General features: G+C 43.3%; 1 protein-coding gene across 8 annotated transcripts in view; it reads left to right on the top strand.

Moving 5' to 3' along the window:
* The window catches only part of LOC117445202 (3',5'-cyclic-AMP phosphodiesterase 4C-like), a 168,307-nt gene that overhangs the window by 132,757 nt on the left and 21,272 nt on the right, over positions 1 to 14,278 (top strand). For 5 of the 8 annotated variants that reach the window (XM_034080679.2, XM_034080678.2, XM_034080680.2 and 2 more), the window contains 3 exons: positions 8,429 to 8,620; positions 9,356 to 9,397; positions 10,691 to 10,727. In XM_034080679.2, the coding sequence (XP_033936570.1) occupies positions 8,429 to 8,620; positions 9,356 to 9,397; positions 10,691 to 10,727 (271 nt within the window). Of the gene's footprint in view, positions 1 to 8,428; positions 8,621 to 9,355; positions 9,398 to 10,690; positions 10,728 to 14,278 lie in introns of those variants that run through there. The other 3 variants (XM_034080682.2, XM_034080681.2, XM_034080686.2) reach the window with 2 other exon arrangements.

Raw genomic sequence — 14,278 nt, 5'->3', positions numbered from 1 at the left:
CAGATAGCATCTGGCCTTGATGCTTGTTTTCTGTATCACTATTACACGCATAACAGAAAGTTTGTCAAATCCCTCGGCCCTAGTTCCCATGAGCACAGCACGAACATGCGTGCATGCATAATAACTGGAAATGGTCATACGTTTCCCATCCTAAGGTTTTAACATTTTGTACAGTTATAGAGGCCAACCTTAAGGAAAGGCTTTATTAGGATAAAATCCGCCTGGGATGAAAACTGTGCCTCTGAGCATGGTTTAACATCAAAGAGACTGTAACTCTAACCCCCTAACTCTGTGTGACAGCAATGCAGTTCACCAGCTAAAGAACAGTGACACTTTAAGGTTGACCTTCATGTATGTAGCTGTAAACGTTCACTGTGTCTCACTGTTAACCCATTACATACATTTTAAGTTCAAGTGAAGATCAGACAGTTTTCTTTAACCAAAACATTGGTTAAAGAAATCTCTCAGCAGTAATAGTGATACAGTGGGGATTCAACTAATTATGTATTTAATAGCTTGTTTTGTCCACCAAACTGTCCATATACCCAAACATTATTTTTGTTTACTTTCAGAATTCAGATATAAAGAAATGTGGCAAACTTCACAACTGCTAACCTGGAGATTGGGTCCCTTTTGCTTGTAAAATTCCTATACATCTTTTAAATAAATTATCAAAAAAATTGTCAAAACCTTTTCGAGTTATTGACCAACATTATTTGGCTTTAGGCGGCAGCCACACGGAGACGAAACGGGTCGTATCCGCTACAGTTCTCTATCTTATAGACGATTCGGCCACACGAGACCGACAGGGAAACGCAGATAACGATAACGGGTCCCAAGGTGGGTAGATCTGCGGACGCAACGCTCTGGGGGGCCAAACGGCTCTGTGCCCATCCCTATACGATCATTTCCTGATAACGTTGACGCAATAGCCCCGCCTCTCCCCAGCTCTACTGCTACTGACAATGCTACAGATGTTAGTGCAACATCTACAGCTCCTCTACCACCACAACCATCAGCAACAAGTGAACATGGAGAACAACATGAACTACATGTTTGCTAAATCCATCACGGAGAATAAACAGAAGGGCAACCATGGAAACCTATAGGTTACTTACGTAACCCCAGCCCTCAGAGTAACATGAAGTGAGATGTCTCACTATGGGATGCGCCTCATCGCGGAGCAAACAGAAGCATCAATCTCATTACGCCAATCCTGATTGGCTGGTGATCTTGACCTCAACGTCAGGGGAAATCACCCCCTATAAGTAGCCTGCGCCACGACGCATGCGTCATTCAAAATAAGCACCTCTTCTCGCTTCACCATAGCAAGGAGGGCCGTCTGGTGAGACATCTCACTTCATGTTACTCTGAGAAATGGGGTTACGTAAGTAACCTATAGTTCTCATTCATAACACTCCGTTCGATATCTCACTATGGGATATTGTAGCTCCCGTATTGCCAGACGAGCTTATCTCGAAGATCCCGATCAACCAGAATTTAACAGGTGGAGTCCCGACTCAACAAGGTGCCCAGCACTGCTCGGGCCACGCTTGGAGCGGAGACGTCTAGCCTGTAAAAGCAGACAAAAGTGAGCGGCGAAGACCAGCTTGCCGCTGCACAGATGTCTTGGATGGAAACACCCTTGAACAAAGCCCAGGATGTAGCCAGGTCCCGAGTCAAGTGAGCCCGCAGACCCGAAGGTGCTTGCAGATTCTGACTCGTATAGGCCAAAGCAATCGCCTCCACGATCCAGTGGGAGAGCCGTTGCTTAGTAACAGGCTTACCCTTGTGAGGGTTAGCCCAGGACACGAAGAGTTGGTCATTAAGACGAAGCTCTTTTGATCTGTCCATATATGTGTGTAAAGCCCGGACTGGACACAACAGATCCTGCTGCTGCTCCCCGGAGGAAACCAGCGGCGGAGGAAATGCCTCAATGTCAATTGGGGTACACGAACCAACCACCTTTGGTGTAAAGGCAGGGTTGGGCTTCAACAACACTCTCGTTTGCCCTGGGGCGAACTGAGTGCATGAGGGATGTACAGACAGTGCATGGATATCACTGACCCGTTTAGCGGATGCCAGGGCCAGTAACAGCACTGTCTTGAGTGACAGATGTTTCATGTCAGCTCCTTCCAGGGGTTCAAATGGGGTCATTTTGAGCCCATTTAAAACCACTGCCAGGTCCCATCAGGGCACCAGCGACCTGGAGACAGGGAGGAGCCTGCGCGCTCCCTTCATAAAACGGCAAACCAAAGGATGTTGGCTAGCCGTCTTACCCTCAAAGCCCACATGGCATGCAGCAATAGCAGCCAGGTACACCTTGATCGTGGAGAAAGCTCTGTGTTTATCGATCAAGTCCTGTAGAGATGATAAAATCACCCCGACAGGACATTGAAAAGAGATGTGCCCTTCTTGAAGGCACCACTCCTCAAACACCCTCCACTTACAGTCGTAAAGAGACCTGGTGGAGGAAGCTCTCGCACTCTGAATAGTGTTTATCACCTTCTGAGGGAGTCCCACTGTATTCAGATTGTACCACTCACGGGTCAGGCCCATAGTGCCCCGCGCTCTGGACGTGGGTAAAGGATCGCCCCACCCCCCCCCCCCCCCCCCCCCGCCTGAGACAATCTGTCCCTGCGTGGTGGGGGCTGCCACGGCTGCCCGCACAACAGCTGATATATCAGAAACATCAGAGTACGTGTGTGGCGTTGCTCCTTCACTCTGGCCAGAGTTGGGGGTAACAGAGCCAGGGGTGGGAACGCGTACAGAGGACCCGGAGGTCAATCGTGTACGAGTGCGTCCCCGCCTAACAGTGCGTTTAAATCGTGCATTAAAGAGAACAGCTGTCATTGAGCATTTTCTCCTTTTGCGAACAGACTTAACGCGGCTCTGCCGTAACGCACCCACAGCGGACTCCCGATCCTTGGATGAGGAGTCCAGTCTGCATAGAGTGGTGCACCTCTGGACAGTAATTCTGTCCCGAGGTGCATAACACCCGGTACCTGTGTCGTTCTCAGAGAGAGGAGACGTCTGCCGCTCCAAGGTATCAGTTTGTGTGCCAGTGTGTGTGACTGGAGACAACGCAACCTCCCTTGGCAGTTCATACACGATATCGTGTTGTCTGTCCTCACGAGGACATGAAGTCCTCTGAGAGAAGGCAGGAAGCGTTTTAGGGTGGGGAACACCGCTAAAAGCTCCGGGTAGTTTACGTGTGCCCGCTGGAGGTCTCTGCTCTAGGGACCTCTCACCGGGCGACCTTCGTAAATACCCTATCAGCCTGTCTGACCTGCGTCCGTGGTGACCACCTTCCGTGAAAGGACAGCACCCGAAGGCGCGTCCCGCACTAGAAAAGTCGGGTGTAGTGCCACTACGCATTACATAATAACCAAAACTCTCCGCACGCCGTGGCGCGCGGGGTTTAGTTTTATTATGAGGCCCATGTTGAGTGGGTGCTTTACGAGGACATCTTTCCCCGTAATCTGACTCCGCTCGGTGGGCATTATAGATAAAACCCTTCTTTCTAAGAGAGAGAACCTCTCTCTCCAGAATATAGGTTGACTCTCTCTGGGTTTGTGAAAACAGATAAAGTATAACTGTTTTGAGAAGCCCAGGCAGATGTCATGAGTATCTCCTGCTGTATGCTCCTTAGAGCCAGCTGGGATGTCACGCTTACGGCTCCGGCCGGCACTGCGCATGCGCGAGACGGTGGTGCCCTTAAAGCCCCAGCCGGCACTGCGCATGTGCACTGCGCATGTGCACTGCGCATAGTCTAACTCTAGGACATCTTCCGCGGGTGAAACCATGGTGAGGTCCAGCCGGGAGCCCCAGCTTGGTAAAGCGTGGGGCCCCGTTCCCGCGTCTCTTGCCGCCACCGGGTCTTGGCCTGATATGGCGCGGGATTCCGGTTCTGCGGTTGCCGCTGTCGATGAGCCCCAGACCGACCCAGTGAGGGGCTCCATCTCTGCGGCGGACGCCCCCGTGTCTTGATTGCCAGCCGGCAAACCAGTGGACATGAGGGGGTCCTGTCCCGACAGGCTAGCTTGTTGTGCTAACCTTCGGCGGAGGCTCTTCATAGTGAAGCGGGCACAATGCCCGCACGAGCCGGGGTTGTCGATGGCCTCCTGGGCGTGTTCCAGCCCGAGGCAGGACGAACAGATCTGGTGGGAGTCTGTGCCTGACACTTTCAACCCGCAGCCGCAGCGCCGAGCCTCCGAGTTCCTGACTCCTCTGGTGTGAGGGAGAGAGGCGTCCATCTCGTTCGCCGCGAGGCGTGGAGAGGGTCCGCTCTTAACAGGTACGTCGAGAAAAAAGGTGTTACCAATCTGTCTTTAATCCGGAGAAAAAAAGGACAGTGTGGGTCTTTTTCCTCAAAGAATATTACCTGGTGTGGTAATATTCTTTTAATCCTTTTCTCCTCCGTGAGAAGAGAACAGAAAAAACGTCCTCGCTACCGTGGTGTCGGCAGTGAGGGAAAAAACACAAGCTGGTAATGGGTGTGTTGCTAGCTTGAGAATCAAAACCTTACCTTAATTCCAGAGGAAGAACGGCGAGGTTGACTATAATACTAACTGGTGTGTTAGTACTATACTCTTCTGCGAGGCAGAATAGGGTAGCCGGCTAACGCCCGTCGACCGAAATTAGCTTTGGTTCAGTCTGTGGACTGTTAAGCTAGCCCGGCTACTATTAGAGATGTGCTCTGAAGCGAGAAGAGGTGTTTGAAAGATGCATGCGTCGTGGCACAGGCTACTTATAGGGGGTGATTTCCCCTGACGTTGACGTCAAGATCACCAGCCAATCAGGATTGGCGTAATGAGATTGATACTTCTGTTTGCTCCGCGATGAGGCGCATCCCATAGTGAGACATCGAACGGAGTGTTATGAATGAGAACATTGTTTGTTTGTTTAGCCTTTATTTAACCAGGTGAAAATCCCATTGAGATCAACGATCTCTTTTTCAAGGGAGACCTGCAGCAAGACCTGTAACCAATGTGGTTACACATAAAAACAACAGAAAACAAAAAGGACATCAATACAACATAATTACAGATATCTAATAACATTTCATCTATCAGAGCTTTAAAATGATGCAAGGGAACCAAAATGCTCAGTTTCAATTTTTTTGCTCAGTGTTCCAAGCTAGAGGAGCAACACACATAAAAGCTTTAGTACCAAAAACAGTCCTAGCACTTGGCACATGTAATAAAAACACATCCTGGGATCTCAGGCAATAGCTACTTGCCACTCTCTGTGAGATCAAAGAGCATATATAAGTTGGTAGTTTACCCAACATGGCTTTATTGATAAACAGCGTCTCCAGCGGGTCGAGCTGTCTCGTGTGGACGGAAGACTTTTTTGATATCGAATTCGGTTCGTTATCGTCTCCGTGTGGCTCCAGCCTTAGTTTCCAGCGCTGTAATCCTGACTCAGTCTAGTCACTCATCTTCATCAAAGTCAATTGAGCAAACACTGATTTTGTTGTGATGATCAAATTAATTGATTGCCTCTGCAGCCTTTTTCAATTTGGGTCAAGGGAAAAAAAATCCTCTTCTTTAATATGTTGGGAACGCAAACTAAACATCCTGGGAACAAAAGCAGAGGGGGGGGGGGGGTGGGTGTGTGTGTGTGTGTGTGTGTGTGTGTGTGTGTGTGTGTGTGTGTGTGTGTGTGTGTGAACAGTTAACTAAAACACAGTTAAAGAGAGAAAAGGGAGTCGTCATTTACGTCAGAGAAGCGGAGAACAATGCTGGAAGCAGAAGGTACAAGGTCAACTTGTTATGTTGCCGTCAGTCTGATTGTCTCACAAGTGTCTTAAAAAAAGCTGTGTAGTTCGCTATTATGGGATAAAAGTGAAAAATAGTTTTTTATTAAGTAAGAAAGAACAGAATCACGCAATGTTACTTTTTCATTTTATTAATGCAGTGGGCCTAAGGATTTTTGAATACAATAATACATTACTTTTTTAGTTTTTCACTCAAAAGGATGTTTACTAAACAATTGCGATCTGTGATGCTATAGAAATATTTGTAAGAAAATGTAAAGTTAAAACAGTTTGTCCCTTGCCTTTAGTAGCCTACTTGTAGTAATTGTTGCTGAAGAAGTAATATAAATAGTAAGTAGTTGTAAAAGTCTGATGTTCGCACCTTTACAGTCTCATGACTCTTCACATTGGTGAACAACAGTGCGGTTGTTTCAAAAACAAATAATAATGTATGTTTCATTTACATATGGATTGCACTGATTTCAGTCCTACTACCATAAACATGAAAATTACAAACTAAATGTCATAAGATGATTTAAGGATTTAGGATGGGTCAGAATATAAAATCTGAGCAGTCTTGTTTATGGGATGTTGCAGTTCCATGTATTTCTCAGTAGAGGGAGCTGTCACTTCATCAGAAACCTCTTGTGCTTATTTGTAATAAATAAAATAAAATACATTTATTTTTCTCACCGCCCTTATTGGCATTCATTCATCATATGTTGTGTTTATTTATCCCTAGTGCATTAATATATTGTAATAATATTTAATTCCAGATCTGTATAATCCAGTATCACCAACTCTGATACAATGAGGTGAATAAAGCTACAGTACACATTTAAAAGCTTTTTTTGCAGGTTAGTACTTAATTTAAAGCCAGTATTGTATCCCCAATAATGATTGTTCATATGGTTATCCAATGAACAATCATATTTTTTTTACTGTTGAAACTGTTATCACCAAGGACATGATAGGTCAACAATCTGTCATCTGACCTCAAATCTGAAAGACATTTTAATTTCACAACTGACAACAATTGGTGCTTGAAGGACAACACTGTTTTAGTGTCCTTTAGCAATACTTCGACATCCTGGCTGCTCACTCAGAAATGCGGCTGAGTAAAAGATAGAAAAAAATTATTTGGAGAATCGAGAGAAAATACTGGTCTTGTATTTCTACTTGTGGTCATTTAAAATCACTCAACCAATCGAAAACGAAAACAAACAAAAAAGTCCTTCACATATGTAGGCATGAGGAGGGGAGAAATCACCCATGCCTTCGAAGGGGAGGAGGGGGGGTATCTACGTAAGCTCCGTCACAAGTCTCCCAGTTCCCCTCTTTCCTGGGAGGCAGATCTATTTATAGCTTCTGACGTCAGCGGTCTCCTCTGATGGAGCCTCGTCACGGCCGACTACACTGAGCCGGGGGGGGGGGAACAGGTGAGGTGTAGTGGAGTGTTATCACTGAGATAAATCCTGCTGCAGCACCCCCATCCTCTCCTGTCACACCAATCAGGTGTGAGATGCTGAGCCCCATCACTGTGCTGGATAAAGGGGGATTTTTGTTTTGAGTGTGTGTTTGCTACACCCACCCTTCATCTTTCGACCCTGTGGATTGGAGTGATTCCAAAAGGATTATTTCAGGGCAGCGTCGGGCTGTGATACGGTTTGGTTACAAGAGTTGGACTGAAACCAGTTTTATTTTTTTAAATACAAGTTCATTTTAATCATACCAAGGAAAACATTTTAATAAAACTATGACCGTAAACGCTAAGCTCATAAAGTTATTTGTTCAGTAATAGGGGTGCCTCCCAATGGGATGGCTGCGATGGGGTGATAAAGGGAGTGGCGGGTGTGGGGGGGGGGGGTGTATGGGTAAGTAGCTCTGCTGACGTACCAGGCATGACGTCAGTGTTGACGTCATACGGAGATAGCAGAGGGAAAGGAAGATGTGTGTGAGTGTATGTGATTGCAAAAAAGCGAGTAATCACAAGGTCGGCTATTTAAAAAAGACTTACAGCTGGGTAGACAATTTACTCCAACCTTTTATCCATTTTATAACAAGTAAACTTAGCATTTTATTCAACCTATGATATTTAATTTTTTTTTGATCGCATCAATAGCTGTCGCATGGTGTTCTTGTTCTGGGAGCCTTATCCTTGTATAAGTCTTGTGTCTTCTTGACATGATTTTTAGGATACTTTATTGGAAGAAAAATGTATATGAAAATAGAATGATCTGTGGATACTTCTGCATGCTACACCTAATCATGTAGCTTACCCTATCCTTATCTTAGTTTTAATTCCTGTCTCAATTTGTTGTCAGTGGGTAAAGGAGCTGTTTTAAATAAGTATACAATTAGTTGAGAGTCACTGCGTTTGAAGGGAGTGCTGAGAGGTGACCCCAGTTAATGTTGAATCTATTGTTTCTATTCAAGTTATCAAATAAAGTGCATTTTTACACCTTTGGTTTTTACTTTGCTTATCTTGTGTTATTCACTCTTTATAATATTGGTGGCTGCTTTTCTTATGGCCCATTGTATTCCTCTTAATGTTCAGGTATGCTAATGTACTGTAGTTTATTAACAAAAGCGGCAATAGTAGTAGTAGGTGACTGATTAGCAGGTGCAGAAACAGTCATATTTATGTATTTTCTCTCTCTCCTGTAGTTTTGATGTCGACAATGGCCTGTCGGTGGGTCGCAGTCCACTGGACTCTCAGACTAGCCCGAGTTCTGGTCTGGTTCTTCAGGCCAACTTCCCTCACAGTCAGCGCCGCGAGTCCTTCCTCTACCGCTCCGACTCAGACTTCGACCTTTCGCCCAAAAACATGTCCCGCAACTCGTCCACTGCCAGCGACCTGTGAGTATTTTAAATGTTACCCTCATGTTGCACCTTGCAGTTTTGGGTTGCTGATTTAGAAGTTATTGGTTTACTTCACTGTGAAGTATATTGAATATATATGTTCTTTCATAACATATCTACAAACTTTCTGATAACAGCAGATCATGGAAGGCTTGAAATAGTCTGTTAATTAGACAATGGCATATGGATGTTTACAAATGTGTGCTATTTATTTATTTTTTCAATCTCTTTCTTTTCCAAATCACTAATTTTAGCAGTGTTCACCCAAAAATAAAAAATATATAAATTATTTAATTGCTATTGTCACAGTTTTTGTTGACACAATTAGATACATGTACAATTCAGAAGATATTTTGAAAATTGTTACTGAAAACTGAAGCTCTAATTTGAGACTCTTTAATCGGCATGTTATGTAGTATTTGATTTGATTCACAATATATTGTGTAAAGAATCAGATCACATTGATTGTATCACTACTGTTGCAATTACTAGGGAAACACTTGAATGTAATTTCAATATTTGTTAATATCCTTTTAAGCTCAGTTTCTTTGCCATCTGGCCTTATTTGCCATTCAGAGCTGATGATAGTCAGCAGTCAAGTTTAGTTGGTGCGTACAACTAAGTCTAAAATGTAATATCCAGTCCCTGCCTGTTTATACAGCTAGGGATGTATCCGTGCAGAGTGTAAATATGGCTTCTTCCACCAATAGCTGTCACTCCTTTGTTTTGAAGGGAGGAGGGATTGAAGCATTGGGAAGTCAATTGGCTACCTCGGTGAGACAAAGTCTGAAGACTGCTGTGATTCCTCTCTCTTTGGGCTGTGCAATGTTATCATATGTCAAACATATTTGACTCATGACAACATATTACCTCTTCCACCTACACCCACCCTATCCCAAATTGTTTAATCACTCCTGCAAAATAATGAAACAGCCCAAGCAAGCATTTGACAGATGATGTCACATACGTTTAAAGTGTACTAAACATTTGTCATTTTTCAATCTTTTCATAATCAGGCTTCCATTTCACAGAAAGATTTTGCGTTTTTTACCCAAAGTCAAAATGTTTGCTGGGCAGGCTGACTCTTGCATTGTACGTTTCACTGGCAGCATGGATTTACCCTGAAGTCTGAATGGCGAGGTGCATGTTGAGACTCTAAAGCTCCCAGAAAACTCTACCTCTCCCAAACTCCCAGAACCCAATGCACGAACACCGCTCCTCACAAATATGTATCTTGGGGGCAAAATCTGTAAGAGCAGAAATAAACCTGCATTAAGTTATTTTTCACCCTAATAGCAACACTGACCTAACATTGGATTATTCTGTTGTCACGGCTAACCTATTAGCGAAATATTTCACTGCTTACACAATCAGTGGATACAGGGCAATATTAGCATCCCATTGGAAGGCAGGTATCCATCCACCCAAAAGTTATTTTAATATTAATTTGCTTTTTACTGTAGTTCCACCAATTCCTGACACAAATAACTGTGTCTTAAGCTGCTGAATTCTACAGTACAATTTGACCAATCACATGGAAAATGTATATTTGTCCTTAATGTTGAACAGGTTGACTCTGAGTTTGTTTGGTGGAAACAGCAGCCATGGTTTTACACGGCAAGCTTCATGAGAGCGAAAAGGCCAGAGAATCAAAACATAAAGCTACAAAATAGTCATTGATTTAATCATATAAATATAACTTAATGCAGTTTTAATGACACCTTTATTTGAATCTCAATGGGTAAATGCAATTCCTTGCCAGGAACTATTGATAGTCTTTGTCTAAAATTGTCTTCCTCTTTTCTGACTTCCTCTGTCTTATCTAAACCTGGAGCAGCTTTGTTTTGCTTTTGAGGGTTGAATGATAATCTGCAGCTTTGCCTCAAAGAAATATTTGTATGACTAAAACAATCTGCCCTCCCCTCCTTATGTCCTGTGTGATATTAGAGATCCACCATGGTCCCAAGCCAGCTGTACTCCTCTCTCCTTCTTCACAGTGCTCATATTAAGTTGGTCACAAAGCGTTTTCACTGGATCACTGTTTGTGTTTGTCTGTGGTGTTTTCAGGCATGGAGAAGACATGATAGTGACTCCATTTGCACAGGTTAGTAGCATTGTACATTAGTGCTTTTGTAAAAATCTGAAAATCTGAAATGCACTCGCCACTTTAATTAAAACAGAATATATAATCTCAACCCAATGGCTTTTTCGAAGATTTATAAAAATGCACGCACAATCATTTTTGGCTAATTTGCTATAGTGGTGGGTTTACTTGTATTTGATTTTAGTATAAATAATAACTTTTAAAATGTACTTAATTTACATTCAAACTAATAATATCTAATTGTAGGTGTGGGTCTGTCCAGACAATCCACAATGCCCTTACTCATCGGTTTAAGGAATAATAGATGGTTCATTTCTTCCCAGAAAACACCCACACACTCTTTGTTCTGAACACTCTCCAACGTTGGCCCATTAACACAATCTGTGTCCATGTTATGATTCCAGACTAATATGTAAAACGTACTTTTGGCCCACCTGTAGTTGGATATTGGTATTGTACCAAGTGCCATTGTTTTCCATTATAATTGAGAGAAGGCGGCCATTTCTAAGGTTGATGTATCCATCTTTTTCATCTCAATAGAGAACCGCAGTGACGCGTCGTAAAACCCGGAAGTAAACTTCTTCCGGTTCCTTCGTGAAAAACCAATGCAAATTCTCCATAGGATTTTGGAAAATAGCTCGAAATAAGGTCTGTGGTTGACACACATTTAAGAGAGGGATCACGTTTTGTTCAGCCGGATAATCTCCACATGTCTCCCCTACTTTTATAATTTTTGAATCATAAATCTAGTCGCCAAAAGCGAAATGCTAACGTTATGCTATAAACGAACTACAAGCCAGTACAGCAGCAGGGTCGCACGACTTCAACGTCACGCCAATTTAAGATCGTTTCAACTGACTTGCACTGAAACTGCACTTTGAACACTTTAAATATATTAACATTTTAAACTGTATACCCCGTTTATCTAGGCCCTTTTTGTTGTTTTATGTATACATGTCACACTGTGGGAAACGATATTTCGATATTTCTGGAGAATTTTGAGAATGTAGAATTTTTGACAATAAAGCTGACTTTGACTTCCGCGTGCTTGCATATTTTAACAAAGCTTTTCATTTTAGCCACACTGAATTTAACTAGAAGTCATGGCTGTGTCAATTACCTGTCTGATATTGTTTTACAAAGATGACAAGAAGAGTGTAGTAGATAGAGGAGAGAACCACTACAAGTCAGGACACGTAAAACAGTGCAGCCTAGACGAAGGTGTGCTTACCGGTGTTGTCAGGGCTAGCATGAGGGACAAGGTTTATAGAGTCGGTGAGTAGTGATAGCAAGAGTACCGTTAACCTAGAGTTAATTTATTTATATTAATTCCCATCAACAAATCCATTTTACGTGTCACATGAAATCTTTATTAGGCAAGGCAAGTTTATTTATATAGCACTTTTCAGCACAAGGCAATTCAAAGTGCTTTACAAAAAATGAAAGACATTAAGAAAATGGCATTTAAAAACAGTCATTAAAAAGAAAAGCTAATAAAAGAAACATTAAAAGAAAAAATACATGGATACAAGTTACAGTGCAGTCTAAGATATGAATAGTTCAATTAAAAGCAGCGACAAAAAGAAAAGTCTTCTTGCTGGATTTAAAAGTAGTCAGAGTTGCAGCGGACCTGCAGGTTTCTGGGAGTTTGTTCCAGATATTTGGAGCATAATAACTGAACGCTGCTTCTCCATGTTTAGTTCTGACTCTGGGGACAGAAAGCTGACCAGTCCCTGAAGACCTGAGAGATCTGGATGGTTCATAATTTAGCAGGAGGTCAGAAATGTATTTTGGGCCTAAACCATTCAGTGCTTTATAAACCAGCAGCAGTATTTTGAAATCTATTCTTTGATACACAGGAAGCCAGTGTAAAGACTTCAGAACAGGAGTGATGTGATCCACTTTCTTAGTGTCAGTGAGGACTCGAGCAGCGGCGTTCTGAATCAGCTGCAGCTTTTTAATAGATTTTTTAGTGATACCTGTGAAGACACCATTGCAGTAGTCCAGTCTACTGAAGATAAAAGCATGGACAAGTTTTTCCAAATCCTGCTGTGACATTAGTCTTTTAATCCTAGATATATTCTTTAGGTGATAGTAGGCTGATTTAGTAACTGTTTTAATGTGACTGTTGAAACTCAGGTCAGAGTCCATGACTACACCTAGATTTCTGGCTTTATCTGTTGTTTTGAACATTGCAGACTGAAGCTCAGCGCTAACTTTTATACGTTCTGCCTTGGCTCCAAAAACCATCACCTCAGTTTTATCTTTGTTTAATTGGAGAAAGTTCTGACACATCCAGTCATTGATTTGTTCAATGCACGTACTCAGTGTTTGAATTGGAGCATAGTCTCCTGGTGAAATGGTTACGTAAATGTGTGTGTCATCTGCATAGCTATGGTAACTTATTTGGTTGTTCTTCATTATCTGAGCCAGTGGTAGCATGTAGACGTTAAAGAGAAGAGGCCCCAAGATTACAAATATTACACACCAGAAAACACAGAAATATCCATGAAATAATAAAAGGGATAATTGGGAAGGCATTACAAATGTAAATATATTTTAAATAATAAAACAATCCCACCACCACAGGTATCTACAGGAGAAGAGGGAATTCTCTCCACAAAATGTGAATGCCCACGTGGAGAATGGAAATGCAGTCATGCGGCTGCATTAGCCATCTTTGCCATCCACAATTTCAGCTGCACTGCCACCCCCTGTCAGTGGAAGAAGCCAAAGGCAGCTAAACGTACGCATTCAGTGGAGGAGCTATTTCCTCCAACCAATAACTCATTCAACCCGCTAACAAGAGAGCCCACCTCCGAAGATCGTGACTGGCTGAGGGACAGACTCAGGGGCAGGTTCTCAGGAATGTCTTGGCTTCTCTCCCCCGAGCCAGAAGAGGAACACTCCAGCTTGGAAACACTTACTGTTCCTGAGATTCTCAAATCTGTTGGGCATCAAGGACCTGAGGTAATTGTGGCAAGCATGGCATTGTCTGAGGAGCAACAGAGGGCAATTCAGGTGGCTACCACTGGTCAGCGAACCAACCCAAACTGGCATCTGTTCAGGAAAGGAAGGTTGACTGCCAGCAACTTTGGAGCTGTCCTGAGGTCAAAGCGTGTGACTGCTTCCCTTAGTGCCAGGGTGCTAGCGCAACAACAGGCCCTTGATGGTGTTTTGTCTGTACAGTGGGGGACTATGAATGAATGTGACGGTGTCAGGGCATTCACCACTGCAACCCAGATGCAGGTCCATGAGTCAGGTTTGTGGCTCTCCCAATCAGGAGTGTTGGGGGCATCTCCAGATGGTCTGGTAGGGTCTTCCGCTGTGCTGGAGGTAAAGTGTCCCTACGGAGCCAGGGAAATGACAATTAGTGAAGCATTGCAAATCAAGGGCTTCTGTGTCAGTAAGGAAGAGAAACATTCAGCCTGCGTGAGGAGCATCCTTACTGGCATCAAGTGCAAGGTCAGCTTCACCTCACTGCAAGAAAGAAGAAGAAATACAAAAATTGTGAATCGTTTTTAATTTACATTTACTCGCCTTTGCAATGT

The sequence above is a fragment of the Pseudochaenichthys georgianus genome, chromosome 4 (genome assembly GCF_902827115.2).
Source record: "Pseudochaenichthys georgianus chromosome 4, fPseGeo1.2, whole genome shotgun sequence".
Taxonomy (NCBI): domain Eukaryota; kingdom Metazoa; phylum Chordata; class Actinopteri; order Perciformes; family Channichthyidae; genus Pseudochaenichthys; species Pseudochaenichthys georgianus.
The sequence above is the reverse complement of the archived record's forward strand: the minus strand, read 5'-3'. Positions and strand labels throughout refer to the sequence as shown.